The 26,623-nt window shown below is 45.1% G+C and overlaps 1 protein-coding gene across 1 annotated transcript in view; it reads right to left on the reverse strand.

Annotated features, from left to right (window-relative positions):
- KIAA1549L (KIAA1549 like) overlaps nucleotides 1-26,623 on the reverse strand; it is a 137,932-nt gene that overhangs the window by 75,739 nt on the left and 35,570 nt on the right. The window contains exons 11-14 of the mRNA XM_065944681.1: nucleotides 25,909-26,060; nucleotides 20,765-20,936; nucleotides 9,435-9,598; nucleotides 3,024-3,214 (exon numbers count right to left, since the gene is read on the reverse strand). Coding sequence (XP_065800753.1) covers nucleotides 3,024-3,214; nucleotides 9,435-9,598; nucleotides 20,765-20,936; nucleotides 25,909-26,060 — 679 coding nt within the window. The remainder of the gene's footprint in view (nucleotides 1-3,023; nucleotides 3,215-9,434; nucleotides 9,599-20,764; nucleotides 20,937-25,908; nucleotides 26,061-26,623) is intronic.

Consider the following 26,623-nt stretch of genomic DNA (forward strand, 5'->3'; position numbering starts at 1 on the left):
AGTTCAGACTAGAAGAACCACCCAGCTGAGCTCAGCCAAGACAGCTGATCCACCAAAAATTATGAGCTAAATAAATAGTTGCTGTTTTAGGCTGCTAAACTTTAGAGTGGTTTGTTATGGGGCAACAGATAATTAATCAACATGCCCTCCACATTCTTCCCCACACAAGCTGAAATCCCTCTGTTTCTCTGTACTTCCTTTTTAGGTACCAAGATCTCCTGGAGAAAAGCACGGAGACTTGATGCTTGACTCCAATACAAAATTTGTAAATTTGATACAAACAATCCTTTCTTCCTCCTGAAATAACTTCATTCTCTAGGCTTCCTGGATTCCACTTTTGCTTTGTTCTCCTTGTGACTTTCTTACAGATGCTTTTCAGAATCTTTTGCCAATTCATTTTCATTACCTGGGTCTCTAATCACTGCCATGTCCCAGGCATCAGTTCTTAGATTTCTTCTCCATCTATACTCTCTAAGGTGCCCATCTAGCCTCAGAGATTTTTGGAACTAAACACTGATAGCTCCTACATTTTTATTTTGACTTTTGACCCCTCCTCTGAACTCCAGACTCATATGGTTAACCGAGCTCTCAGTGTCTCCACTTGCATGTCTCGTGGGCACCTCAAACTTAACATGTCCATGTACAAACTCTACAAACTTCTCCTCCAGTCTTCCCCAGCAGAAAAATGGCAAATTCATCCCTCTCGATTACCATCAGTTCAGTTCAGTTCAGTCACTCAGTCGTGTCCGACTCTTTGCGACCCCATGAATCGCAGCACGCCAGGCCTCCCTGTCCATCACCAACTCTCGGAGTTTACTCAAACTCATGTCCATTGAATCAGTGATGCCATCCAGCCATCTCATCCTCTGTCGTCACCTTCTCCTGCCCCCAGTCCCTCCCAGAATCAGGGTCTTTTCCAATGAGTCAGCTCTTCATACGAGGTGGCCAAAGTACTGGAGTTTCAGCTTTAGCATCAGTCCCTCCAATGAACACCCAAGACTGATCTCCTTTAGGATGGCCTGGTTGGATCTTCTTGCAGTCCAAGGGACTCTCAAGAGCCTTCTCCAACACCACAGTTCAAAAGCATCAATTCTTCTGTACTCAGCTTCTTCACAGTCCAACTCTCACATCCATACATGACCACTACCACACAATAATTTATCAGCAAATCTTGTCAGTTCTTCCTTGTAAACGCCTCTAGAGCCTAGTCACTTCCCACATCTCCATGTCCTGGTACACCACCATCTCTCACCTGGACTCCTACAAAAGCCTCCTAATGGATCTCTCTGCTTCTCTACAGTCTATTTCCACACAACAGCCAGAGTGAGCCTTTAAAATGCAAGTCACATCCTGTCAAGTTGCTCTCAAAACCCTCTTCTAATGAGTCCTGATCTTCATTCACAATAAAATCCCAAGTTCTGACTTTGATTTATAAATCCTGACAAGATCAACCTCAGTCTCTCTGACTCAGCTGCTACAAACTTCCTCCCTAGCTCACATCAGCCTCTTTGGCCTTTATGTTCTTCCTTAAGCAAGTCAAGACATTTCCTCCTCCGGGCTTCGCACATACTGTTCCATCTGCTTGGGATGTTCTTCCACTAGATTACCTTACACATCATTTCAATAAAGTCTTTCTCACATGTCACTTTATCATGTGATAAAGCGAGGCCTTCCTCAACTTCTTGCTAAAATAGCACCATATTCCCCTTTCCGCATCTCCAATCCCTTATTGTGCTTTGGTTTTCTTCTTCATACTCATCACCTCCCAACCTATTATATTTTTATCTCTCAGTTTATTGTTTATCTCTCCCTAATCAAACCGTAAGCACTACGGGAATATGAACTTTGTCTTGTTCATTGCAGCATCCTTTGTGCCTAGTTAACAGCAAACAACTGATAAATATCTGTTACCTGAAAGGAGAGAAGGAGGCAAACAGGATGTAGTATTTCCAGCCACCATTGTGGTCCCAGGCAAGAAAGAAAGAGGTTGGCAATGGGAGTTGGTTAGCCAGGCAACAGAGGTGGCCATAGAGTTCATTACCTCTTTGTGAGGCTACTGCAAAGTCCCAACAAGTGTCCTGGCCTCTAGCCTAACCTCTCCCATCTATCATCCACAACGCACTGGAGTAGTCTTTCTGAGATAGAGGTTGGGCATCACTGTCTTCCTGAAGAATGCTCAGTGGCTTAACACTGCCTAGAGTATAAAGGTCAAACTCCTCGGTCTGGCAGTTAAGACTCTCCACAGTTTTCATCTATCTTCTGGTTTCATCTTTCATTGCATCTCAAGCACTGTGAACTCTAAACCCCAAGGACATTCATCATAAGTAATCATTGCTGTCTCCTGGCTCTTCCAGCCTGGATGCCTTTATCTTTTCCACCCCATGGACATCCCACTTGTCCTTCAAGGCTTGGTTAAAACATAACCTCTTCCATGACACTTTCCCACATCAGAATTAAATTCTTCCTTCTCTCTTTTCCCCAGGACATGGTTTAGACTCCACAGTAGGCACCTGCCCATCAGGCTTGGTATTCCAACGATTTATCTCTATCTTTCCAACACGAGATGCTTGGGGTCAGGAATCAATCTTAAACCTTTCTGTAGTCATCCCAATGCCTGTCAAAGTGCCTGTTCATAGTAAAAGCCCAATAACTGGCTTGTGAACTAAAACCATAAGCTCTATAGAGAAATTGCCAGATAAAATACAACTATCCTGAACCAAAGGCACTGCATTTAAGATAAATTAAAAAATATAAGGGTAACATCAGTGCCAAATTTGTTATAATAAATCTAAGGAGAAAACCTCAACCGTTGCAGTTGATTAGACATCTAAAACGTTACAACGGATGGTTCATGAGAAGCAGGAATTATGATTCCTATCCTCTTCCTTAGTCTCCTCAAATATTCAGAACAAGCATGAAGGGGAATTTTTAAAGAGAAGAGAGGAATTGAGGGCTTCAGCTCCTCTCCCCATCAATTATTTCTCTTGCTGACACAGAGAGGCAGAATCTGGCCCCATGCCTACCTCTTTCTGGTTTCGATGGATTTGGCCGTCTTGATGGTGCTTCCATCCTGAGGGGCATCCCTTTCCTGAGAGGCAGGAGCATCTCTAACGGGCAGTGGGAGGACCACCGTTTCCTGAGTCACCGGGATGACCTCCTCGTCTGCCCCTTGCTGGCCCAGGTGCTGCTTGGCATAATCAAAGCCCTGCACAGGCTGCAAAAAGGAAACAGATTTGCAGTCATGTTTCTGGCAAAGTGTGACGCTCACAGCAGCTTTAAGAGAAGACAGGTGGGAAAGTGCACATGATGGGACTGTACTTAGCTTTCCGATGAACAAGAGTTAACTCAAATCTCCATCCTAATTTCTATCTCTATGAAATCAAAGTCCACATTAATTCCACCTAGCTACAGAACCTCTATAGAGAAGACTCAGAAAAATGAATAGTATAAACAAGATGCAAAAATGTTTATGAGAACAAGTTCTTTCAAGGATTTTAGACCACTTATTCTAAGTCACTGGATACTGCTAATTAGAAGCTCTTAATTGCTACATTAAATAGGTCCTGCCTCGTCTACATAAGAATAGTTCTGTCATCCCTTAAGTCCTGTGAAATAACAGGTTGTGTGACTTTCCCAAGTCATTGAAATCTGAACCTCAATGTTTTCATCTGAGAAATGAAGATAATCATACCTGTTCTACCTCCACCACCCTGGAGTGTTAGAGAGAATCTCAGATCTAAAAACAAAAAAGGAAAAACACGCTACCACATGTGAGGCAGTATAATTATGAATAATAAAATGGAACTTATGGAATCACTCTCTAATCCAGACCGTTCCCTTTAGCAGGCTAGCTTGCCTCTCATTTCTCATGACTGAGAAATTAGCAAGGTTTTTATTGCAGTGTCTGAAATCCCAAGTGAATAGGGCAGCTGTGAGCAAAACCCAACAGACATGTATTAGTGGGGTAATAAAAAACCAAGAAGCATGTTTAAACAATTCCTGTGAGTGTCTCTATTCTGCTCTATGCCCCAAAGCAGCACAACAGGGATTTGAGGCAGGACAATGGGGTGCCTAGGAGCAGCAGCTCTGAAAACAGATAGCCGGGGTTCAAATCCTCTCTCTGACACACATTAGCTGTGCGACCTTGGGTAAGTGACTGAAATTCTCTGTGTCTGTTTCCTCATCTGTAACATGGAGAGAATATAGTGTGAGCAGGATCAAACATGTATGTCTGTGACAGTGATATTTAACCACCCTCAAAGGGATGCCACGTAGATTAGATAAGTAAATTCAAGCCCAGCACTTAGCTAAGTATCTGACCCATAGTATGTGCTCAATCAGTATTTGTTCAAATTGTTTTCCTGCCTACTAAATCATTGGCCAGGTGAAATGGACATCAGCGATTCTCTTTAAGAAAATTTGGGGTGAAACTTAACTTCTATCATTAGGGTTCTATCAGAACTTGATATGATCAGACATTCCTTTTTTAGCACCTTACTTAGTCAAGAACTTTAACAGGAAGGCCAGATTAAATGGTCTAAGACTGTGGCCCAACCCATCATATCGTGTCTCAGAATAGGGGGGATTTTATTGCTAAGTCCAGAAAAGCTTCCTTTTTCAAGCTGTCTGTAGTATAGCCAAGGGCTTCTCCAGTGGCTCAGCAGTAAAGAATCGCCTGCAATGCAGGAGACACAGGAGATGCGGGTTCAATCCCTGGATGGGGAAGATCCCTTGGAGGGAGACATGGCAACCCATGACTTGCTAGCATACTGACTCACCCGCTTCTCCTACGAACAACTAATCACCAGTTGAATTAAACTGAAATGTTTCTGGAAACTGACCTCTTCTCTCCAGGTCCACTGCTGTACTGACCCTGCCATGGTCTTGTAATTTCCATTTTGTTCCTTTCCAGACCCATCCGTGACAATCCTCCAAAGTTATCTCCTTTAGAAATTCATCAGGTCATCACTCCCTCATTAAAAACTCTCCCTGGCATCCAAACTCTTTGGCAAGGCATTCAAGACCCTTGAATTCTGTGTGAACCCATGTGTCCAGTCTCATCTCCTATTGGTCCCTTTTCTGCTCCACCCTCATCCCCCCATTATCCTGTTCAGTTTTGTTCCAACTCTAGTGATGGGGCATTGGCTTGTGTCAGGGACTGTGCTTGATGCTGGAAATATAAAGGTGAAAAATAACTGGCTCCCCTACCCTCAAGAAGCTCACAGTTTCCGTTTCACTTGATACTGTAGGTACAACACTGAATACATTACATAAGTTATGTCATTTCATCCTCACTGTAGCCCAAGCAGGTAGGTGTTGGTATGGTTCTCCATTTTAAAGATGAAGAAACTGAGGTTCAGAGAGGTTCATCAGTTTCCCCAGGCTCACAGAGCTGGTCTATGGTAGAGCCAGGATATGAATCCAGGACCATAGGAGGCAGAGCCAGAAGAGCCAGCCACTGCTTGATGATTCATCCCACCACCTCTTCTTTCTTTCTGCAGCCTGCCACCTAGATTGGGCACCTCCCATCACACTTCGCCTGGCTCCTGTTTCCAGTCTCCTGGCCTGTGTGTGAGCTATTGGCAGTCTGCAGCAGCAGCTAAGAACCTAGTGAGGAGGGCGAGCTGGTGCTGGCTTGTCCCTCTCATTCCCACCTTCTGTGGCTCCTCACCCTTCACACTGCAGTGGATACTTCAGGGGACTGAGCTGATGAGGGGTGACCAGAAGGACACTAAGGAATGACAGGCTTCAGACGTGGCCTTTGTTGTTAGGTTAACAAGAATCCCTGTTCGTGTTCAGTACTTACAGCCTGCCAAACACTGACACCTCGTTTCATTCTCACAACAACCCTATGGGGAAAACTGGGCAAACAGCACAGTCTTCACTTTATGGGTAAGAAAACAAACGCTCAGAGAGGTTCAGTGACTTGCCCAAGACCACACAGCTAAGTGGTGAAAGACTCAAGACTTGTACCCTGCTCTTCTGACTGACAGGATAGTGGTCTTTCAACTTTCAACTTGAAAATCACCTGAGATCAGCTAATTGCCCGCTGGACACACACTAGGAACCCCTAACACCACTAATACAATATCATGAAACATTTATAGTTGCTTTAGTGAGCTTTGTAAAAGTTTCAAATCAAAATAATCCCCAACAACTTCAAAGGTAGACATGTTACCCGGATTTTTTTAAGAAACATGTGTAATAATAAAGATCAACTTACCTATGTTTATTCTGTACAAGGCATATTCAAAGTAATTCACATAACTCAATCCTCACAACAAAGTGTAAGTGAACACTGTTATCACCCCCAATTCACAGATGGGGAAAACTGAGGCACATAAAAACAGTATGTGAGAAAAGAACAGGGCATCTTTAGGGGGTGACTGAGCCATCCTGAGCAGGGCAGGCCAACCCTACAAGCTCCATTCTGCATCCCCATATGGCTTTAACAACTTTCTCTTCAGGTTGCCTGTTCCAAGGGGCCACGTCCTCTTCAGTTATAGGAAGGGAAAATCTGGGGAAAGGCTGTGAATCCAATGACAAAGAGGAAGCAAAAGTGAACGAGGCAGAAAGGAGGTGACAAAGGCATGACTCCCCACTCTCCTCCTGTGTTGATCATTTTTTAACCTTCTGCCTGCGTCCGGCTGACAGCAGTGATAACAGGGTTACATCTGTGGCATTGATACCTTGTCTCTGCAGAAGGGGGCAGGCAGGTACGATCTCGGCTCTGAGACAGCCACACTCACCTGCTCTGAGCCTGCTGGGTCTACTAGTGAGGCTCAGCAAAGGTCCCCAGCCGTGTCCTCTGGCTCTGCGGCCAACATCCTTACAGATGCAGTGGCGTCCCTGGAGACTAGGAGACCAGCCTCCCCGTCTCTGGGTTGGTGGCAATGCTAACTTTCTCTTCCCGCCTCGTCCCTTGGCACTAAATGAATTCTGCTCACACACTCAGGTTGTGAGAAGTGACGCAGGCGGCTTGCTCCTCTGGCAGACACCGCAGCGTCCCCGGGTTGCACCAGCAGAAGGAGCGCGGTAAGAAAGAGGCAGTTCCGCCCCACTGGTTTTCCGTGACAACAGGGCTTTGGAAATCAAAGTGCGTAGCCCAGCCTCACTGAGGGAGAAAACCACCACTGCCACCCCCATGACTGAACCTAGTCATCTCACGGAACATAAATTTGCTTGATTTTCCACAGCAGCTGGGTATCTCTTGAAGCACAAAGTGCCGGGCAAGGACATAAAAGAGGCTATGAAAACTCACAAACACGAATCTGTTCCAGACTCAGACAGCTTTCCAGCCAGGGGATATGCTGAAATCACGTGCTGCCCAGCTCATCTAGGCAAATTAATAAAATTTTGCCTTCATCAATCACATGAAGATGGCATTTACAACCTCGGTATGGCATGCTTTGCATTCCTGGACTTGGCTGCAATTAGATTCTGGTAATTACTGTTATGTCTGAAAGGCTCAGATTGTAACTGAGCTAAGATGGAAATGAAATACCCCTTCTTGGAATAGCGTCGTTTTTCACTGCTTGGGTAATTACCAACATCATGCCGTGTCCTGGCAGCAGGTACCGTTGTGTCAACAGACACAGAATGACATTCTTTGGGGTTGGGCCCTTCGCTAGACACAGTGTCTTAGCAAGCTGCAGCTTCTCAACAGGTGACTCGGTTTAATAAACAACCAAATTCATTTGATTTCTTTTGTTGAAGCGAGGTAGGGTCATCCAGGAAGAACTAGGCATGTGTGACTCCCAGCAAGGACAACCACCATGTCATGTGGTCCAACTGATGTGAAATTCCATTCTCTGTTTCATTCTTGCCCAGAGAATTAGGCAGAACAAGCGCAGAGGTTAGGGGCTGGAGGAGGGTTCTACCCACCAAGTCTCAGGGTTCAGGATGGTGTATAATGTAGACAAAGCCCAAAGACTCAGGTATGGACCTGAGTGCCCCCCTCTGCTGTGGATAAGTTCCACTGTCTCTCATTCTTTTGAGTTTCTCTGCAGTAAAATGAAAATAATAAGAGCTGCCCTGACTATGACCTACCTCATAGGACTACTGTGATGAACAAACAAGGTGACAGACCTGGAAGAGCCCCGGATATTGTAAGACATTATTTAAACATTATATGATAATCTGGGTAGTAGAGGTTATTATGTTCCTTTTGGGTACTATGGTGAAGGGAGCTACGTGACCGGAAAACTTGCTATTGTTGAGTTGCTCAGTCGTGTCCGACTGTTTGTGACCCCGTGGACTATATAGCCCGCTAGGCTCCTCTGTCCATAGGATTTCCCAAGCAAGAATACTAGAGTAGGTTGAATACTACTATAGTAGTATGGTAGTATGGTAGTACTATAGTAGTATGGTAGAATACTAGAGTGGGTCATTTCCTGACCCAGGGATCAAACCTGGGTCTCCTGCCCTGCAGGTGGATTTATTACTGCTGAGCTGCCAGAGAAGTCCGACTGGAAAATTAGCCTTTGGAATTTCCTCAGTTTGCCCCTCTCCCAGTCACTGGAGGGGGATGCTGCAGCCTCAGGGAGGCTGTGGATGGTGGATGGCGCCCCCGGCTAGCCTTCCGTGGAGCCACTGAACTGGGGTTTGATAGCCGCCCAGCCAAGGCTCTGAAGCTTGGTCATCATGCAGCCTTTTTTTTTTTTTTTTTCAATTATTTATTTGACTGTCTTAGTTGCAGCCAAGTCTTAGTTGCAGCATTAGGGATCTAGTTACCTGACCAGGAATGTAACCTGGACCCCCTGCATTGGGGGTGTGAACTCTCAGCCACTGGACCACCAGGGAAGTCCCCATCATGCAGCCGTTGAAGATCAGCCACTCTGGCCAGTGGAAGAAGGAAGGTTTTGAGGGTCTGATGTGCCCCCAAAGAGCCCTGAGTTAGGAGCCAAGACACCTGGTTCTACCATCAGTTCTGCTACTTACTTACTGTGCCATCGTGAAAAAGTCAGTTCTCTGTAAAAGGGAAGGTGTCAGAACAGATGAGCTCTGAGACCCCTTTCAAGTCTATCTAACTCCTCATTTTCTGTGCCTCTGTTTCCTCCTCTGTAAAATAATGTTCTTCCTCAAAGGGCTGCTACGAAGAGTAGGTGAGCTGGTGCCTGCAAAGCCCTGAGAAGCACTTAGAGCAGAGAGTTATTGTGTACTGATTATAAAAATGAAGGTCTGCACAGCAAAGCAAATATCCTTAACAATACTGAGTTGAACACTTCAAAAGGGCTAAAATGGTACACTTTATGTTATGTACATTTTACCACAAGTTTTTAAACATTCAGATAAGTAACAGAAGGGTCTCCTTCAACATGAGGACTGAGGAGGAGGTTTCCAAAGGTACTTGCCATGACCTGAATGGCCAAAAGGCAGGCAAAGCCCCCCAGGCCAGGGCTCCTACCCCTTTCCTCTCGGCTTCCGACACGTACCTTTGCTCGCTGAGGCAGGTTCATCACGGTGTCTGGCTTGAAGTCGTTCTTGTTCTTGCGGCAGAGGACGGCAGTGATGATGATGATGATGACGGTGACCACGGCGATGGGCGCCAGCACCGCGGCGATGATCCACAGGTTGTTGGGTGGGTTCTTCACCACGGCTGCAGGGTTGGTGGGGGGGAGCATGTGACCAGGAGCTCAGGGAAGTGAAAACAGCCCTGAGATAAGCGTCCCCCAGTCCCCAGTCATGAGGTGGTTGAGAGGCTTTGGGCTCTGAAAGGCTCTTGCCTTGACAGGTTACTCCAGGTCTCTGAGTCTCAGTGTCCCCATCTGTAAAATGGGGCTATCCTGTGGCGCGGCATCAGAGACAGAAGGCACATGTGGTGCCTGGGGTAGCCCCTAGGAGGTGCTCAATGAGTGACAGTCTTTACGAGGACTAGGAGGAGGAAGAGGAAGATGGATGGGGATCAATTTTCCCCAATGGTGATGTCCATGAATCAGAAGAGAGAACTCTGAGGATTAGTGCATTGCTTCAATCAGGAGGCAAAGGTCACAGAGAGATGACTCGAAATATTGTAGTGAAATCGCCTTCTGAGTGACCAATGAATAAAACATACCTGAGTGGACGGATCTGCTCCCATCCTGCCATGGTAGGCTGGGGATGCTTGGAAATGCCATGCTCTAGTCAATACTATGTCCGATTAGACACGGGTAATCTGGCCAGACAGTAGGAAAGGTGGTGGGCAAGATGGCTGCAACTGGTTGTTTTAGCTTGTGATACTGTCTGCTAATAACACATAAGCTCTCGTCTCTCCCACTCCCTGGATGATCTCATAGACTCGTGGCATTAAGCACCATCTGTGCAGATGATGCTCATTTACATAGCTCTAACTAGGACCCCTACCCCAAACTCCAGATTCCTATATCCAACTGCCAACTCAGATCTCCAACTGGATACATAAGAGATGTCTCAAATTTAATACATCTGGAACACAACTCTTAATCTCTCATGCCCTAAAACCTGTTCTTTTGATATCCTCTACTCCAATAAGTGGTAACTCTTTCCATCCAGCTGCTCAGGCCAATAACTGTCATCAGTGTCAACCTGTTTCTTTTATCCTCTCCCAATATCCTATTTGACAACAAACTCTCTCATTCCCATCTTCAAAATATATTACTTCTTTCTATTGCTATGGTCCAACCTACCAACATGTCTCACCTGAACTACTGCAATTATCTCCTTTCTTGTTCTCTATAGTCTATTTGTAACACAGAAGCTGGAGTGATCCTTTGAAAATTCAGATCACAACATTCTTCTGCTCAAACCCTGCAGAGGCTCCAACCCCGCTCAGAGTAAGAGCCACACTATAATTTCTACAAGTCTTTAAGTGATCTGTTCCAACCAACCGTGTTAGTTACCTCTCTGCTCTTACGGCTCTTCCTTCAACCCACTCTGTTCCAGCCTACCTTCCTCTGACTGTTCCTCAAACATGCTGGATATGCTTCTGCCTCAGGGCCTTTACACCAGCTTATTCTTCTACCTAGAACACTCTTCACCTAGATATCCACATGACTCTATCCCTCCTTCCTTCAGGGCTTTGAATAAGTGTCACTACATCTGTGAGGCTTTCCCTGTATTCTTTGTAAAATAACAATCCCTGCCCTAGGCAATCTCCATCCCCCTTTTCCTACTGAGCTTTCCTTTAAATCAGTGCTTCTCAAACTGTAAAGTGAAAGTGTTAAAGTGAAAGTCATTCATTCATGTCTGACTCTTTGCGACGCCATGGACTGTACAGTCCATGGTATTCTCCAGGCCAGAATACTGGAGTGTGTTGCCATTTCCTTCTCCAGGGGATCTTCCCAACCCAGGGATCAAACCCAGGTCTCCCTCATTGCAGGGAGATTCTTTACCAACTGAGCCACAAGGGAAGCCCAAGAACACTGGAGTGGGTAGCCTATCCCTTCTCCAGCAGGTCTTCCTGACCCAGGAATCGAACCAGGATCTCCTGCATTGCAGGCGGATTCTTTACCAGCTGAGCTATCAGGGAAGCCCCTCAAACTAAAGTGCAGGCCAATCACCTGGGAATCTTGCTCAATGTGGATTCTAACTTTGTGGATTGGGATGGGTCCAGCTCTAATAGGTTCTTTGGGACACCAGTCCACCATCTTCTCTGTCTACTGGCTGTCTGAATAAAGTCACTATTCCTTGCCTCAACAACTTGTGTCTCAATTTGTTGGCCTGACATGTGGTGAGTAATATGAGCCTGGACTTGGTAACATGCCTAATAAGCTCCCAGTAGATACCCATGTAGCAGGGCCCCAGGCCACACTTGGGAGTGGTGAGACTCTAAAGTATATGTTACCATCTGCTATGATACATACGTATTTGCTCACCATCTGTCACCCGCTGCCCCTCGTTTAGCGTGTATACCCTAACAGAGCAGGGTGGTGTATTTTTCTCTTGTTTACTGCATCCCCAGGGCCAGAACAGGGCCTTGCACACAGTAGTGAAAAGTGAAAGTGAAAGTTGCCCAGTTGTGTCCAACTCTTTGCGACCCCATGGACTACAGAGTCCATGAGATTCTCCAGGTCAGAATACTGGAGTGGGTAGCCTTTCTCTGCTCCAGGGGATCTTCCCAACCCAGGGACTGAACCAGGGTCTCCTGCATTGCAGGTGAATTCTTTACCAGCTGAGCCACAAGGGAAGCCCAAGAATACTGGAGTGGGTAGCCTATCCCTTCTTCAGCGGATCTTCCCAACTCAGGAATCAAACCGGGGTCTCCTGCATTGCAGGTGGATTCTTTACCAACTGAGCTATCAGGGAAGCCCCTGCACACAGTAGGTACTCAATTAAAAGTTGAATGAATGTATAACTAAACTATCATTATTCCTGTTGCAATTTGGCTCCCCATACAGATTTCCACAAAGGATAGAGTAAAAGCCATTTACGGGAGAAGTTCCCTTCTTGGTAGTTCCAATCCATGAAACTGCTGTGTGTGTGCTAAGTTGCATCAGTCGTGTCTGACCTTTGGTGACCTCATGGACTGTATCCCGCCAGGCTCCTCTGTCCATGGAATTCTCCAGGTTAGAATACTGGAGTGGGTTGCCATTTCCTTCTCCAAGTTCCAATCCATATTTTAAATTAAACACTTTCAATCTGGTTTATATATCACTCTCTTATAAGTCTGGTTAGCATAAGTTGGTACTCCTGATTTTGTTTAATTCTGGGGGCTACTAAACTCACAACACTGAGGACTCAAGTCTGGAGTGCAAAGACCCCCACCAGTAAGCATCACATGGTGAGGACCTGCCTGAGGAGCCAGCTGGTCTTTCTCTGACATCAACCACCCCCTGACTTCCACTGGCACCTCATTAGCCAAGATTTACCTCTCCTCAGGCAGCACTTGGCTCAGGAGTGCTATTAGTACAAAATAACTTCTTTTCCGCAGTTTTTGTCAATCGGTGATTAATCACATTATTAACTTCTGAAAACAGCTCATTAGATAATGTGCTTCTATTGACATTAAACATGTAATTGCTGCTGCTTTTAGTAATTCAGTATTTCTATGTAAGTTTTAGGCCATTAACATTTTTTAAAAGCTTAATGCTTCTGTGAAAAATATCAATTTTGGCTATTCTATCCTGATGGGGGAAAATGTATAGTATATCAGAACATGATAGCCGAAATATATTTATATGTATTTTTTTCATTAGCAAGAATGAAATATTAACATGTGTTCAGCTCTTACTCAGCCTTATTGTTTTGATGGATGTGTGCCTTCTTGATGCAGTATGGAAAATCCTTTCACCTCTACTTAAATGAGGAGAGAATAAAGGTATGCTATGTACATTAATAAAATTCATTTAACGGTCAAAGCGATAGTAAAGTTAGGTCAACTGAAGTTATCCAAACCCAATATATTCACTGGCATAATGATCTAAAACTACAAAGTCATGTACAGAGGTGAAAAGGAACAAATGGCTCTTTAATTTGCAAGAATGTCAGAGGAAGGATAGGAAAATGAGACAACATGTTCTGAGCTTCTACTGTGCGTTAGGCACTGGGATACACTCTTTGTCAGGCTTTTGTTCTCATACCCATTTTGCAGATGAAGAAACTGAGCCCCAGGGAGGTTAGATTATGGTGGTTTTTTTTTTTAACCAAAAAAAGTCATTTCTCTGAAATATACAATTTAAGTCAGCTCTGAGTTAATGCATATGAATGGGAGTGTGTGCATGTGAGTGTGCATGTATGAGTGCACACACACAAAGCATTGGTCAGAGCAAATGAGGTCAAAGGGTCCCTGTAATCTGAACTCAGAAAGAATTACTCTCATGTAGAGCAAATGGTGAAAGGAGAAGGAATCCATTCAAAAAAGTTCTCAGCTCGTCTTCATGACTCAAAACATGAGAAATCAGGATTGGTGTGAGCAGACACAGGGGAGGGTCTAACCCAGATCCCCGGAGCTGGTGAGAGCTCAGGTCCGTCGTGGCCCTGCCCACACACTCTTGGGGCATGGTGGCCCCTCTGCTGCACCTGTGACTCGTCGTTGCTGCTCTCTTCCCTCAGGGACCTCCTCGCTGGCTCTCAACCCCCACCCCTTCTCTGCTTGGAACCTTCTCCCCAGGTATCCTCAAGAAGCAACTCAAAGGTTGCTTCCTCAATATCTTCTTCACACCCCCAAACAATTTAAAACTGCAACCATTATCTCCTTGGCATCCTTCAGTCTCTTCCCTGCTTAATTTTTCTCCATGGTACTTACTAGCATATAACATATGATTCAGTTATTTTGTCTGCTTAATCTGCCCACTTAGGAATACAAGATCCATGTGGGCAGAGTGTTTGCCTGCTTGGCTCACAGCTGTATCTCCAGGGCCTAGAACAGTGCTAGACATAGACCAGGTGCTCAAGAAATATTTGTTGAAAGAATGAGAGTTCCCTTTACTGAAGGGCCAGTCTATATAGCTTTCTTTAAGTGATATTTTTTGAGATCAATGTCTGACGGCCACGTAAGGGAAACCAATTCCTGCCCTGGTCTGCTTGTGTATGGGGAGAATTGTCCCCACTCCATCATCTGGATAAGCTCTCTGAGGGGCCCCTCACTCCAGATCCTGCAAAGGGAGCAGATGAAAGCCTTCATCGGGAAGGCAGCCGCTTCTTTAGAAGTCACTGCTGCTCCATTACCCAGAGATGACGTGGGGAGAGCGGGCATCACACATTCCACCGTAGGGCGCTGCACGTCAGCCCCGTGCTGTGTGTCTGCTAAGTCACTTCAGTCATGTCCGACTCTTTGCAGCCCCATGGACTATATAGCCTACCAGGCTCTTCTGTCCATGGGATTCTCCAGGCAAGAATACTGGGGTGGGTTTCCATGCCCCTCTCCAGGGGATCTTCCTGACCCAGGGGTCCAACCTGCATCTCTTCCACCTCCTGCATTGGCAGGTGGGTTCTTTATCGCTAGTGCCACCTGGGAAGCCCTGCATATCGGCCCTAGACTGAGTAATTTAGAAAACACTGCAACACACAGAATGGAATGAGAAGGGATGAGGTGTCTGTTCAACACCGTGATTCTCCATTCAAAGTGCTGACTTTAGATTCCCGTCGCAGGCTGATTTCAGAACTATTAGGAGAAAATGAGATTTAAAACATCTCTGGTTCTCCTCTTCTTCATGGGCCTTAGTGTCCTCCTCATCTGATCCTGGGGTGGAAGCATTTCCCAGGGTCTGTCTTCTGGTTTGTACTCCCTCCAGGACCAGAATTTCTCCAGGATTTTAATTCTGTTCTGTATTGACAACATTCTCAAAATCTATAGTGTTGACTTTAGCCTCTCTCCTGGGATTCAGACTACGATTTCCAACAACTTTTCTAACTTCAGCCCTATATACCCCCCACAGCACCCTTTAATAGTCCATCACCTAGGTAATTCCCTGGTAGTCCAGTGGTTAAGACTCCACGCTTCCACTACAGAGGACTTGGGTTTGAACCCTAGTCCAGAACTGAGATCCCACATGCTATGCAATGTGGGGGGGCCCTACCTCCGCAAAAAAGAAAGTCCATCACCTAAACTCAACATGGCCCTAAGTGAATAAATCACCATCTCCCTCCTAAAAGAGCTTCTCACCAACTCCCTCTCTAATTTCATTAACAGCACCCTGTTCTCTGAATTATATAGGCTCTTAACCTTCAAATCACCTTTCCTTCTCCATGGCTTCTCCTTGAGTCCTTCCACCTTATGGATAAATGAGACATTCAGCTACCACTTATTATGTGCTTAACAGGTGCCCCAGAGATATACTAAACCCTCTACATGCAATAATTATTTCATTTAAACTCCTAGTAGTTCTCCCAGGTCATTGTTTTTATGTTACCATTTTAAAGATGAGGAAAATGCAGGTCAGAGAGGGTCACTCATTTGTCTCCTGTCTTATTGCAAAGGCTCTGCTCTCAACTGCTCTCCTATGGTGTCTTCTAAGACATGCCTCACTCATGGCCTGGCAAAGGCATTTAGCAAAGGTGTGTCCTAGGCCTTCACAAGAATAGAGCCAGGCAGTAACTGAGGCTGGATACTCAGAAAGGAATGCGATGTGGTACCTGCTTTTAAAGAGCTCATGAGGAGGAAAGCAAGAAAACAATTCACTTGCCCACTGTGATAAGGGCAATGAAGGTCATTGGAACTTGGGGGAACGGGTCACGCTTCAGCAGTCAGGGACAGGGAATGTGAAGAATGAATCCTCCCATGTGGCTGAAGCCCTGGGTCTGAAGGAAAGCAGAGTAGGCTGTATGATGGGAAATAAGCCTGGAGACCAGGCTGTGAAGGGATCTGAATGTTTGCTGAGCACCCTCTGTGAAGGGCTTGGAAGACCCACTTTAAGAAGCTTGGATTTTACTCTTGTGAAGAGTGAAGAGCCACCAAATATTTTTTAAATGTTGTAGATGTAAGATCAGAACCTGTGTTTATTATAATGACTCTAATTACAATGTAGACAGTACATTAGTGGCACAGAGGCTGAAGCTGAGTCAGTTGGGAAGCACATGCAAAGTCCAAGAGGAGATAATGATGAAATGGAGAAGAAAAAACAGCTTGAGAATTACTCTAGAAGGGAACTGGGAGGGCCAAGTGGATTTGAAGGAAACAAAAAAGTAAGGGTGAAGGTTAGTAGCTCTGAAGGCAGGTGGAACAGAGTTGGAATCCTGGCTCTCTGAGCCGCAGTCACGCCTCTAAGGTCATCCCTAGATGATCCTTTGACTCTCATTTCCAAAAGGCTCCAAGCACCTGCTAACTGCTGTGACTGCTGTCTCTGGCCCAAGCTCTTAAAGCTCCCTGCATTTTTCCCATGCATGTTTCCCATGCATTTCCATCAGCCAAGTCCCCTTAGCCTCGATCTCTTCTCCTGACACTCCTTTCTCCTCCTGGTCGAAATAAGGCCAACTCTCCCATTGCTGCCGCTTCCCAAGTACAATGAGGCCTGGAGTAGAAATAAGGAGGTCAAGAAACTGATCTCAAAGTAAAGGATAGGTTAGGGCAGGAGAAGTGGTAAAGAGGAAGAGACAATGAACCAGGAAAAATCTCTAAAGGATGGACTTCCCTCGTTGTTCAGTGGTTGGGACTCCGCCTCCCAATGCAGGGGACACAGGTTCAATCGCTGGTCCGGGAAGATTTCATATGCCATAGAGCAACTAAGCCTTTGTGCCCTAACTGCTGAGCCTGTGCTCTGAAATAAGAAAAGCTGCTGAAACGAGAAGCCCGTGTACCACAACTAGAGAGTAGCCCATACACAGCAACAAAGACCAAGGGTAGCCAAAAATAAGTAAATTAATGTTAAAAAAAAACTTCAAAGGACAGTGGGGGTCAGCGTGGGGTCTAGAGGTGACTGCAGTAAGGAGGAGGCAACTTTGAAGCATCTAGCATTTTGCAAGAATAGAAGAAATGGTCTGAACATAGCAATGAAGACCTGGGAGGAAGGCAGCCTTCCTCTCTTATGTGTTTCTCTAATCAGTTTGCTTATTGTGTACTACTGCACCCAAGCTCAGATGTGCCCTGCCCCACAATCTCATCCTCAGCTGCCTCCTTCACGTCATTATGATCCAAGAGAGCAGAAACAACCACGGAGATGTCCTCAGGCTTCCAGTACCAAATGTACCACACAACTGACACCCACACCCCTGCTCAGCTTGGCCTCCTGCTGCCAAAGGATGGGCCATCCCTGCTCCTCGCTGAGTCTGACCCTCCATTTGTACTGCCCCCTCGTCCATGTGTGGACTTCATTCCTGCAGGGCTTGTCTCTCTTCTGCGTTGTCAATTTCTCCCTCTCTATTACAGTCTTAATACCCAAATGTACCCACTCTCTCTCATGTGCCCCTCCAGCCACTGCCTCATGAATCTTCTCCCTTTGCTGGCATTGGTTCCCCACCTCCACTGTCTCCTGGGTCCCTTCAGCCACTCTGTCTCCACTGTCTCTTCCTGGGAACTCCTCCTGCCAAGGTTCCCACCAACCTCCAGTTTAGCAAAGCCACTTCATCTCCGTCCTTCCAGTCTCTGCATCTTAAGAACAGAAGCTGATGCAACAGCTCACCCCCTTCCAAGACATTCACTTTCTTTGCTTGTTTCTGGACCCCACCTCCTCCTGGGTTTCCTCCACCTCCTCCTGGGTTTCCTCCATCTCCCTAGATGCTCCTTCTCAGGGTCCTTGGCTGGCTCCAGTTCTTCCCTCATGTAACTTCCCCATGCCTTAATTTTCACCCTCTTCTCTTTAGTTCTAAATCGTGCTGAGTGTGGTTAATCTCACGAATTCCCTTAACTCTAAATGTTATCTGTGTTGATGACTCCTCCCAAGTTAGTATCTCTACTTGAATGTATAAACTAACATGTCCAAAACCAAACTCTCAATTCTAGCTCCCCATCCCCACTGCTGCGCCACTGAACCACTTCCTCTCTGTACCTTCTGCATCTCAACAAGTGACACCACAGTCGGGGCTCAAGCAAACACCTCAGAGTCAACCTTGAGTCTTTTGGCCCTCATCTTCTCCTGCTCATCCACAATCCATTATCTTGTCCCATTGGCTCTGTCTGCAAAAATATGTAAAATATCTTCTCTGAGTCTCCACCTCTGACACTTTCCCTCTCACCTGGACACCTGCAGTGGTTTTCACCCCTGTCCTCTACAATTCATTCTCTACCTGGAGAGATGGATAAAGAGCTGAGGACGGAGTCTGGGGAACACACATGAAGAGGATACAGCAGAACTGATGAGGTCATTGACCTGACCAGAGATGGGACAGAGCCCACAGGGAGGGAAGGACAGAGGTGCAAAGGAAGGGAATCTGAGCTAAAAACGTTTTAAAGACAAGACTGTAGAGGGTGACCATCATTTCTAGGCAAACGTGTGTCTCTGAGGATGTGCTGGCCAAGCAGAAGTGAGGGCCATAACAACACACGGGATGGACCTTCCCCATGGAAGCCACAGCCACCCTGGATGAAGGCAGATGATGAGGAGAGGAAAACCACGAGTCAGGTTCCTAAGGAGTATGGACACAAACTAGGAGATCAATCTGGGCCTTCCAGGCCCTCTAGGCTCCATGTGATGCTGAATCTCACATTTCTGCCACACGGTTGCTCACCTACCTCACCTATTCCCTGGCTTTCTTTGAAGCCCTTCTTTGGGTCCCTAATGCCTGGGCCATCAGAAAGCCTCATTAGTTCTGCCTTCTCTCAACTGAACACTGCCAACAGATTAATCTCCCTAGATAATGGGTACTTTCAATGATACTATTCCCCCACATAGAAATCTCCAACAGCTGCCCAGAACCAATCTCAGCACAGTACCATCTCTTCCCTTGCCATGCGAGGCCTGAGTCTCCTAAGCAATGCTCATTTCTGCCCCCATCATCTCCTCCGCATGCTTCTGTACTGCAGGAAACCTGACTCCCTTTTTTCAAGCACCGCTGGTACTTTTCACTTCCCTTCTATTGCTCCTGCTACTTCCCCTTTCTGGACTATAACCCCTTCCCCACCCTCAGCTGGAATCACAGCGTACAATACAGTCAAGAATACACTTTTGAACTCAGATTCAGATTCCTGTCTTGGAATTAATATCATATCAAGTACTAATTCTGTGACGTGGAGCAAGTTAGTTAACCTGTTTGAGCCTAAGTTTCCTCATCTGTAACTGGGAGCTGAATAAAGTTGCCCCAGAGAAATAAAGAAAACTCTATGTAAAGCAGAAAGCATAGTAGCTACCACGAGGAGGGCCCTCAAAGAGGAAGTCATTATGTTTCATACCCTTTCTCTACTAATCCTTCCCAGATACCCCTTGAGAGCAATCTGTCCCTCTGTTGAGCCCTGTATCAACCACGTTGTCTCCTGGAAGCAACTCTGCATTCTACATCTTTATATCTGCGTCGACACCTTCTCTGCTCCTTAAAGGCAGGGATTTAGCAAGTCTTGCCCACTTCTCTGTGTCCTCCAGCACAGCTCATGTAGGACTCTGGAAAGTTTACTGAATCAAATTACCTTTAATTCCCTAGCAGACAAATACAATCTCAGCTGTGGTGATTTTTCTGGCTGTTCAAAAGGCTGGACTGAGGAGGAAGAGTGGGTAGACTTGCGGCAAAGCAGTATTACCATCACCCTGGTATCCAAAACCGGAGAAGGCGATGGCACCCCACTCCAGTACTCTTGCCTGGAAAATCCTGTGGATGGAGGAGCCTGGTAGGCTGCAGTCCATGGGGTCGCTAAGAGTCAGACACGACTAAGCGACTTCTTTCACTTTTCACTTTAATGCACTGGAGAAGGAAATGGCAACCCACTCCAGTGTTCTTGCTGGAGAATCCCAGAGATTCTCCTGGTGGGCTGACGTCTATGGGGTCACACAGAGTCGGACACGACTGAAGTGACTTAGCAGCAGCAGCAGTATCCAAAACACATCCCTTACCCCAAACCTGATAGCTACCTGATAACAGGGCTTCCCTTGTGGCTCAGTTGGTAAAGAATCTGCCTGCAATGCAGGAGACCTGGGTACAATCCCTGGGTTGGGAAGATCCCCTGGAGAAGGGAAAGGCTACCCACTCCAGTATTCCGGCCTAGAGAATTCCATGGACTGTATAGTCCATGGGGTCACAAAGAGTCAGACACGACTGAGTGACTTTCACTTTCACCCAAAAACTATTGCTTTAAACAATACAGGAAACAGCTGGTTGATTTGAGAACCTTCTAGAAAAGAAATATTTTTAGCTCTGGGTCTACTAACATGAGTTTAGGGATTCACTTGGATGAACAGGAAATATTTACTGATGTTAAAAATATTGAATAGAAAGACTGTCCCCTTACGGTCAGCTTGCAGAAGAACAACATGATGCAGAGTCAAGGCCATCCTTTGGGAGTCAATGGTGCTCAGGATCTTGGCAGCTGCAGTCCCCAGCAGAGGTTTCCCGTTGTACAGGGTGTAGTAAGTCAGCTCTGCAGGGTCCTTGGGTCCCGGCACCCGCTGCATCTTTACCATCTTTCAAAAAAAGATAGGCCTTGTTTACAGGGCATCGTTCATCAACTCTGCAATTACTCACATGATCAGCAGGCTCGCTCCCGACTGTGAAGCCTTCTGCAGCTGAGTGAACCCATAACATATATTTTAGGCATCAACCTTCACATATCTCCCTAACACCAATGTCTCAAGAAACCCTACTATCGCTGGAAGAGGAAGGCAGGGAGGAGAAAACAGTCTTGAAAATACAAACATCTGGGAAGAACAGTTTGAGATGGAGAAGAAATGCTGAAATGGTCAAGTCTTCCAGCCTCCAGAGAACTCTGGCCTCATTTGGAAATAGGCCTCCACATGAATTCAGGGCATGTTAGGTTATGCCCAAACAAGATTTCAAATTTCAAATTCCTGCAATTGCCAGAGAGGGGGAAAAAATGAACTTCTATGTCTATAATTCAAAAGGTCTCTTATAAAAGCAGGGTTTGGAGACTCAAAGTTCTTTTTCTAAAATAACCTTTGTTGTTTTTTCTCACTGCACTATGGAGAATTTGAAAATACAGAAAAGCATCGAGAAATGAAATAAAATAAAGACAATCTGTAACCCATCCTCCACAAGCTAATTGCTATCATCATTTTAGAGTATTTGCTACTGTTTTTTCCACACAAGTTTCTTATTTATCATTTTACAAAATTATTTATATTTTCTATATAATATTATATAATGTCATTTTTACTTGCATCCATAGGGGCTTAATTATAATAAAAGCATAAATGTTAGTTTCTACATGGCATTCCAAGGTATGCTCCATAAACTTACTTACCCAATCCTTTATTGTTAAACACCTAGATTGTTACTCATGTTTCAGTATTGTAACTAACAATTGATAATCACACATAAAACATAAATTTTAATATCTATATCATGTTCTCCTGTGTGCATGTCTCATAAACATAACTGAACCTTCATTTGTGGACATTTAGGTTGTTATCAAGTTTTCACTAGTATAATTCACCATTGATAAACATGGCATCATATAGTATTTCCCAAAGTGTATCTTACAGATTATGAGTTTCACAGAATATCAAAAGATGTAACAAAAATGTTTATAGCAGCATTGTTCATAATAGCCAAAAAAATACAAAAATTCAGAAGTCAGTAACAGTAGGATGGAGAAATGAATTATTGTACTGTTGCACAATTAAATATTTTAGAGTAGTAGAACTATGGCTCTTTGATCCAAGATGGGTGAATACAAAATCCTGATATGGAGCAAAAGAGACAAATTACAGAATATAAAGTTCAAAAATAAACAAAACCAAATGATGCACTGGTTAAGGATATACATGAGAATGGTAAAATCTATACAGAAAACACAGGCATGATTTAATACAAGATCCAGAAGCACACTCAACTCTGGTAGAAAGGAAGCAAGAAGATATAATCAGAAAAGACACAGAGAAAGCTTCTGGGGTAAGGTAACAGTAATGTTCTTACTCTTTGGGTTGTGGGTTCTTTTTTTTATTAGTGTTCTTTAAACTCTGCATATTTTTATGCTCCTGAGTATGTATGCTATGAATAACAATTAAAAATAAATATTACGATCCAATAAAAAATGGCTTTTAAAATAATCTGACCAGACATTTCACAAAGAAAGATATCTGAGGAGCCAATAAGCATGTTTTTTTAGATGCTCAATGAGGAAATTCAACTAAAACCCATAAGGCATCTCTATCAACCACCAGAATGACTAAAATAAGAAGGGCTGACAACCCTGTGTTGATGAGGAGGTGGGGTAACTCCACATCCGGTTGGTGGGAGCATCAAACAGTACACTGTGGGGAAAGGTCTGGCAGTTTCTCACAGTTTCTCGCCTACGCCAATCCTGTGAACCACTCCTACATACCCAAGACAAATGAAAGCACATGTCCAAAGAAAGATTTGCAGAAGAAGGTTCATAGAAGCTTTGTTTATTGTAGCTAAAAACTGGGAAAAGCCCAGGTGTCCATCAATAGAAGCATGGATAAACAACCTGTAGTATATTTCATGCAAGGGAATATTACTCAGCAATAAAAAGGAATAAACTACTGAATAAAAGAACAGCATGGATGAATCTCAAAAACACTCCAGAGTCAAAAAATGATACAAAAGAGAATATACTGTAGGATTTAATTTATATGAGGTTGTAGAACAGTCCAAACTGATCCATGGTGTGGAAATGATATATGTTATCAAATATAAAATGGTAACATAATACACTGTTAATGGTAGAACCTAGATGGTGAGTATATATGTGTTTACATCATAATTTTTGGAACTTTTCTGTGAGTTTACAAATGCTCATAATAAAATGTCAGGGAAATGTAGATGTTATTATAATGGTACTTAAATTTAGAAATCAGTATATTGCAGAAAGGCAAGGAGATTACTTGCAGGTCTTTTCAGAGTCTTTGTATGTTAATATACCTTTGGAATCTTCAAGAGTGCTCTAGAGGATGCAGCCTTACCCAAACTGACCTGGTCAGATGGGCACCTTATAAAACTATTTTCTGGACACTCTGAGATACAGTGTTCTCACCTCTTCATCTTTGCGTTCACCTTTATCTCCTTGAAAGGAATTTCTAGGGGTAAGGTTGTGACCATCTAAAAGGTTCTTGTCTAAATTACTCATGTGTTCTCCCATTTACTGAGTTTGAGGGTGCCCATTTCACTGCATCCTCATCAACACTGGATAGCACCAATTCACTCACTTTTAGTAGGTGAAAATGGCATCTTGCGGTAGTTAAAACTTGCATTACTTTGATGACAAATAGAGTTACACAATTAAAAATGCTTACTGGTCCTATGTATATCTTCTTTGGACTCACTTTTTCAAATATATCCACTAGAAAAATATCTTTAGATTCTAGACATTTAAATTTCCATATTCATGAAGGTGGCTCATCTTTAAAAATCATCTGAGCCCAGATGAAAGGCTTCTCTGCATGAAGGATGATGTAAGTTCTACAGAGTGAATTTTATTTGGGAAATTGGGGGTGTTATTTCTGTCCCCAGTGGGAGAGGAGGTAGGGACAGCATTAGTATAACCAGGTACGAGATGAATGAACATTCAAGCAACTAATAACTTTGCTCAATTTCAATTTAACAGCAAATTCTTCCTAGCAAATTCCTCCAAGGATGATGTTGGAAGGTGATCTACGCCCTTGGTAAATTGGAGATTTGCAGAAATAAATCCCTAGTTACTTCACTCAGGTTTTCCAGGTAACAAAAGGGGCCACACACAGTGAGTACTCAGGAATAAAGAGGAGAAAACACCTCGCTGGGCTCTTTTAGGCACTTAGAATGTAATGCATTTCTTAGGTTAACAAATACTCGGGAGTGTAGGGTGATTCTTTCTCCCACTTCAGTTAAGGCAAACTCCATTTCAACTGTCTGAATCCCAGTGACTTCCTTTCTGTTACTTGGAGAAATGTGAATTATAGGGCTCACATGGACCCCCCAGAAAAGGAATCACAAACCTGGCACATGAAATTAATGACCTCTTTACCTCATTACGAGGCTGTCTCAGACCACAAAGGCTTTTAGAACAAAAGCAACGTTCAATAGGACAAGAGGCCAAATACACCAACCGTGAATGGGGGACCTGGAGTCTCCCTAAGGGGCGGGATGTTGCCTGATGTAGGAAACTGTGTTCCAAAAGATGGGTTGCTTGTACTTCCAAGATTGCCTGGGGACATGGTCCGCAGACAGACTATGGGAATGTCTATAATTTCCTTTAACGCTTCTTTTTAGTGTGACACCATGCATGTGTGTTTGGGCTATGTTATACCCTAGATGTGGTCAGTCACCAATCAGGAGTTCACACCCCAGGGGCAGTTGGCTAGATGCCATAGAAGATGCCCACTTTCTAGAGGCGACTGCCAGAAGTGCTTCTATAACTTGATTCCTTGCTCCACAGAGCTTTAATTAGCGTAACAAGTGTTAGAAATGGATTCTCATTGGGTAGAAGTAGTGATACTCAAGATATGTCGATTGGTTAGAATATGCTAGAGACATTCCCACTCTTGCTTGAACTGGACAAAGAATCTAGAGAGGCTCAGAACCTCTACCCTCAGGATGGAATCTCTGTTGGGTTCCTTCTGAAGTAGACTCTGAGATGAGCCGAATGCTTGTCATTTATTGGAGAGGTGCAGAGAACTGATGGGGGGTGCATTAGGTAGGAAGCAAGTCACCATGGTGGAAAACCAAAGCTTAATTCTGTGAGAAAGCTCTGCTGATGATCCTAAAGCACACTTTTCAGAATTTTCCCAGCCAAGAAACCAGAGAGCTGTGGTATTTATACCCCCACTGCCAGTGAATTCCCAGGTACTTCCAGCCAGCCATGACTGGGCAAAGTGGGTTCTGGCATCTCAAGAGTCAGTCCTTGAATAAAATGATGTTGGAAGTCTATCAGCCTTCATAGAAATGGTAAGCAAGTGTGGGCAGGGCCCCAGCAGTGTCTGCTATAGCGTATTCCCCTAAATCCCAGTGAGGTCAAGTGTCCCTTATAAATGGAGAGGGCTCTGTTTGTTGAAACAGACTCGACAAGGCCGACAGAACCCCACTTTTGGGAAGCTGATGAGTGTTTCTGCTGATCACAGCCATCGTGCTAAGAGGCCTGAAAGCTGGGACCTCATCCAGCCTCCAGAGCAGGTTGCGGGGGAGTTGACACTTACTAATAATGTTTTGTTGAATAAATATGCACGTGTGGGCAGCATGTCTTCTGAGACCCGCTTCCCCCTGCAATCCAGAGTGAGAGTGGGGAGAGCAGCTCTCACCCTCCTTCACAACGTCGATGATTACGACCAGCGACCCCGCCAAAGTAAGAGCAATGTGGATTAACCGGCCTCATCAGCTTGTGGTGTGCACGCACCTCGGAACGCAGCATGATCTACTTCAGCTCAGGAAGCAGGTTTCCACACCTTTCTTATAGACTCTCGCGGCTTTGCACTCACCCACCTGCACGGTGTAGCTTCCCAGAGTGGTGGCCCGTTTAAACCGCCGGCCTTGCTGCTGGGACATCATGAACAGCTGGGCCAGGCGCTGCTCCATGACCCGGGCGAAGCTCTGGTTGTGCAGGCCCACCAGGGAATTGTCCACGCCCTGCAGCACTGCGGACACAGAAGACAGAGCCGCTGTCAGGGGAGAAGCTCCCTGCTGACTCAGAACCCACAGCCACCAGGGCCAGGCCTGCACCAGCTGTAAGGGTCGTGGGCCTGACCCCATGATAGGGTCTGGCCATCCTTCCCTCTCGACAGCCCCAGGGGTTAGGAATCGCTACCCACCTGTCTGAGATGCTGAAGAGGTTACGTGACTTGTCTAAGTTCACACAGCTAGTAATCAGCAAAGCCGGGGCTCAAGCCTGAACCCCTGAAGCCCTGCCCTTCACAAGCTGGGACAGGTGTAATGACCTAAACTTGTTGTACTAGGTCCCAACCTTATTGAAGATCGTATGTTCAGTCAGAGTCTGTATGGGAACACAGCATTGATGCAGGAACAGTGATTTCTTGGTGGTTCCTGGCTCAGCGCTACCCTGATTCTACTTTTCTTTCCAACAGCTTTGGTGAAGAATCTAAGCTCCATCCTTGAGAGCAGGATTGTGTGATAGAAGGAATGAGCTCTCTCAGTGCTGGCACTTGCCAGCTGGGGGACTTTGGGCAAACCACTGGCCCTC

This window comes from Muntiacus reevesi, chromosome 9 (assembly GCF_963930625.1).
Source record: "Muntiacus reevesi chromosome 9, mMunRee1.1, whole genome shotgun sequence".
Taxonomy (NCBI): domain Eukaryota; kingdom Metazoa; phylum Chordata; class Mammalia; order Artiodactyla; family Cervidae; genus Muntiacus; species Muntiacus reevesi.